General features: G+C 49.1%; 1 protein-coding gene across 2 annotated transcripts in view; it reads right to left on the bottom strand.

Annotated features, from left to right (window-relative positions):
* Positions 1 to 2021, bottom strand: part of Tpk1 (thiamin pyrophosphokinase 1) — a 368986-nt gene extending 366965 nt beyond the window's left edge. For both annotated transcript variants that reach the window (XM_055598333.1, XM_055598332.1), the window contains exons 1-2: positions 1755 to 2021; positions 1382 to 1439 (exon numbers count right to left, since the gene is read on the bottom strand). In XM_055598333.1, coding sequence (XP_055454308.1) covers positions 1382 to 1424 — 43 coding nt within the window. In that variant the 5' untranslated portion in view covers positions 1425 to 1439; positions 1755 to 2021. The remainder of the gene's footprint in view (positions 1 to 1381; positions 1440 to 1754) is intronic.
* Positions 2022 to 2528: the final 507 nt, after the last annotated feature.

Below are 2528 nucleotides of genomic sequence, written 5' to 3'. Positions count from 1 at the left end.
CACTTTTCCTCCCCCTATATAAGGTAAAAAGGTGTAAGAGATGCACTAGAGGTGTAAGAATGAGTCCACAAAAGGACATAGACTAGTGACCTGGATGCCTTTTCAGATCCAGATAGACTCTAGCAATGTTCACACAACTGACAGACCACTCACCTGACCCAGTGCTTCTCAGAAAGCATCTCGTCCCTTAAGGGACACATGACTACACATGACGCTCAATGTAACCTACTGTTATGACTGTGCCTTTTGGCTTTCGCAATCAGCAGTCCCAGGGTGTATTAGTGGTACATACTAGTCGAATTCAAAACTCAGAACTCTAAGACCCCTGAATTCACAAACTTATAAAAGCTAAAGGCAATAATCACTGAAAAATGATGTTTCTTCTGAAACTGATAATGGTCCCTAACTTCTACACAGCACTAATGCAATAAATACTAATTGGTAAAAAGGGGCTGGGAGACAGTTCAGTCAAGAAAGCAGGAAGAACTAATTTCAATCTCAAAACCCATTGTGGCAAGCACTTATAATCCTAGACCTAGTGAGGTAGCCTCAGAAAAATGCCTGGGGTCCCTATCCAGTTGGCCAGCCATCTAGACTAATCAGTGATTTTCAGGCCAGTGAGAGATCCAAAACCAAAGTGGACAGCACCTGAAGAATGAAACTCAACACTGACATCTGGTCTCCATATGCTCATGTGCATATGAACCCACACACACATACATAGATACAAAACTATTCTGAAAATGAAACTTAGCCTTTCACTGTATCACTATAGAATAAGAATAAACGCTACTAATAAAATCACTCCACATATTACCATATGCTGTGTATATATATGTTTAAAAAATAAAAATCCTTGGGGCTAGACGTGCAGTCTACAGATGAGTATCTGCCTAGCACTCTGAAGGCTCTGGGTTCGATCCTTCGCACCGAAAATTTTAAAATAAAATATCTTAAATCTTAGTGTTAAACCTTTAAGACAGTTGATATAACCATTAATTGGTCTCCTACTTAGCTCAGGTACTTTAGGATGATTAGAAATGTGCCCCTGACAGGCAACGACTGCCATCCCTCATGTCCCCAGTGTCAAATGTTACGCTGTTGGAGATTGTGTCCAGTCTTAGATGTTTACTCTTGGAACTTCGGGTAGAGGACACAAAGATTATCAATTCGCTCAGTCCTCGTAAAAGTTCTACAGGACAAAGTGAACAATATTTACGTTCACTTTTCAAACAGGGAAACAGAGGCACAGGTGTGTGGTTGCGTAACTTGCCCACAGGAAATAGAAAAACGGAGAGTGGATACAGCCTAGACAGCAACCCCTCGGGGTCGGGATGCGGTCCCTCTTGCTGACACTGTAGCATGGTAAGGGATACGGTACCCGTAGGTAGCAGGGGCTCCAGCGGGGTAAAGGCATGCTCCATGGCAGGTTATGGGTTCTGCATGGAAAAGAAAAGAAGCTCCAGGTTAAACATCTCCAAATCTAATTGAGACAGGAGTAAGCTCTGGCCAGCTAGCACACTTTGGCCCAGGCACAGCGGGAGACCAGGAAGGTGCAACTGTGGGCGGGGAAAATGTCTGGGCAAAAGTCAGGAAGACCGGGACCGAGAGCGGAGGCCGCAAGCGAGCTCGGGGCCACCGCCAGTCACCCGGACGCGCCAGCTTCCATCCGGGCACAGGCGACGAGGGGCGGCCGCCCTCCCTCCTTCCCGCGCCCCCGCCCCGGCAGCCCGCGCGGGCAGCGGCGCACTTACACAATGGCGGGTGGAGCCTAGAGCGACGCGAGCGCGGGCTGCCGGGGCGACTGATCGGCGGCTGGGCGCTCGGCTGCCGGGCCTGGGGCGCGCAGCGCGGTCGCGGGAGGAGGCCGAGTGCGCGCGCGCCGAGCCCCGCCCCTTCCGGAGCGGCCCTACGCTACCGCTCGGAGAGCTTCTCGCCGCAGGTGTGGTCCCAGGCGCTGCGTTCGGTTCCCGAGAGTACCGGCCTGCCTTCACCCGTCGGTAACACCCAGCCCGCTGAATCCACCCGCTCTTTTATCTCCTGCTTCCTGCGCCTTGCGCAAATGCTTGGAATCATCCCACTGGAAACCCTTTAAAATGAGTCACCGCCTTGTAGGAATGCAGCTTTTTTCCAACACTAAACAAAATCCAATCTCAAGCAAAGCCAAAGAGCCAAAGTCCCCACAACCACTAACCACTAGGCCGGCATTGAGGATTCAGAACTTCTGAAAGCCCTAGAATTAAGAGACCAATCCCTGCGTTTTAAAACCCATATCACCTATACAAGGCTAGCCTCAAAGTCATTATGTAGCTGGAGATGGCTTTATACGTCTGATCCTCTTGTTTCTTCCTCCTGAGCACTGGGATTTCAGTCATGGCTGCCATGTCAGGTTATGTGGTCCTGGCTATGCACTAGGCAAAACTCTGCTAACTGATGAACTTAACCAATCAGGTGATCGATATCGCTTATAAATTCAAACATCATTTCTTTGTGTTTAAATATTCAAAGCACACTCCCCAAACTCTGGC

Source organism: Psammomys obesus, unplaced genomic scaffold (assembly GCF_907164565.1).
Source record: "Psammomys obesus unplaced genomic scaffold, mPsaObe1.curated_primary_1811, whole genome shotgun sequence".
Lineage (NCBI taxonomy): Eukaryota > Metazoa > Chordata > Mammalia > Rodentia > Muridae > Psammomys > Psammomys obesus.
The sequence above is the reverse complement of the archived record's forward strand: the minus strand, read 5'-3'. Positions and strand labels throughout refer to the sequence as shown.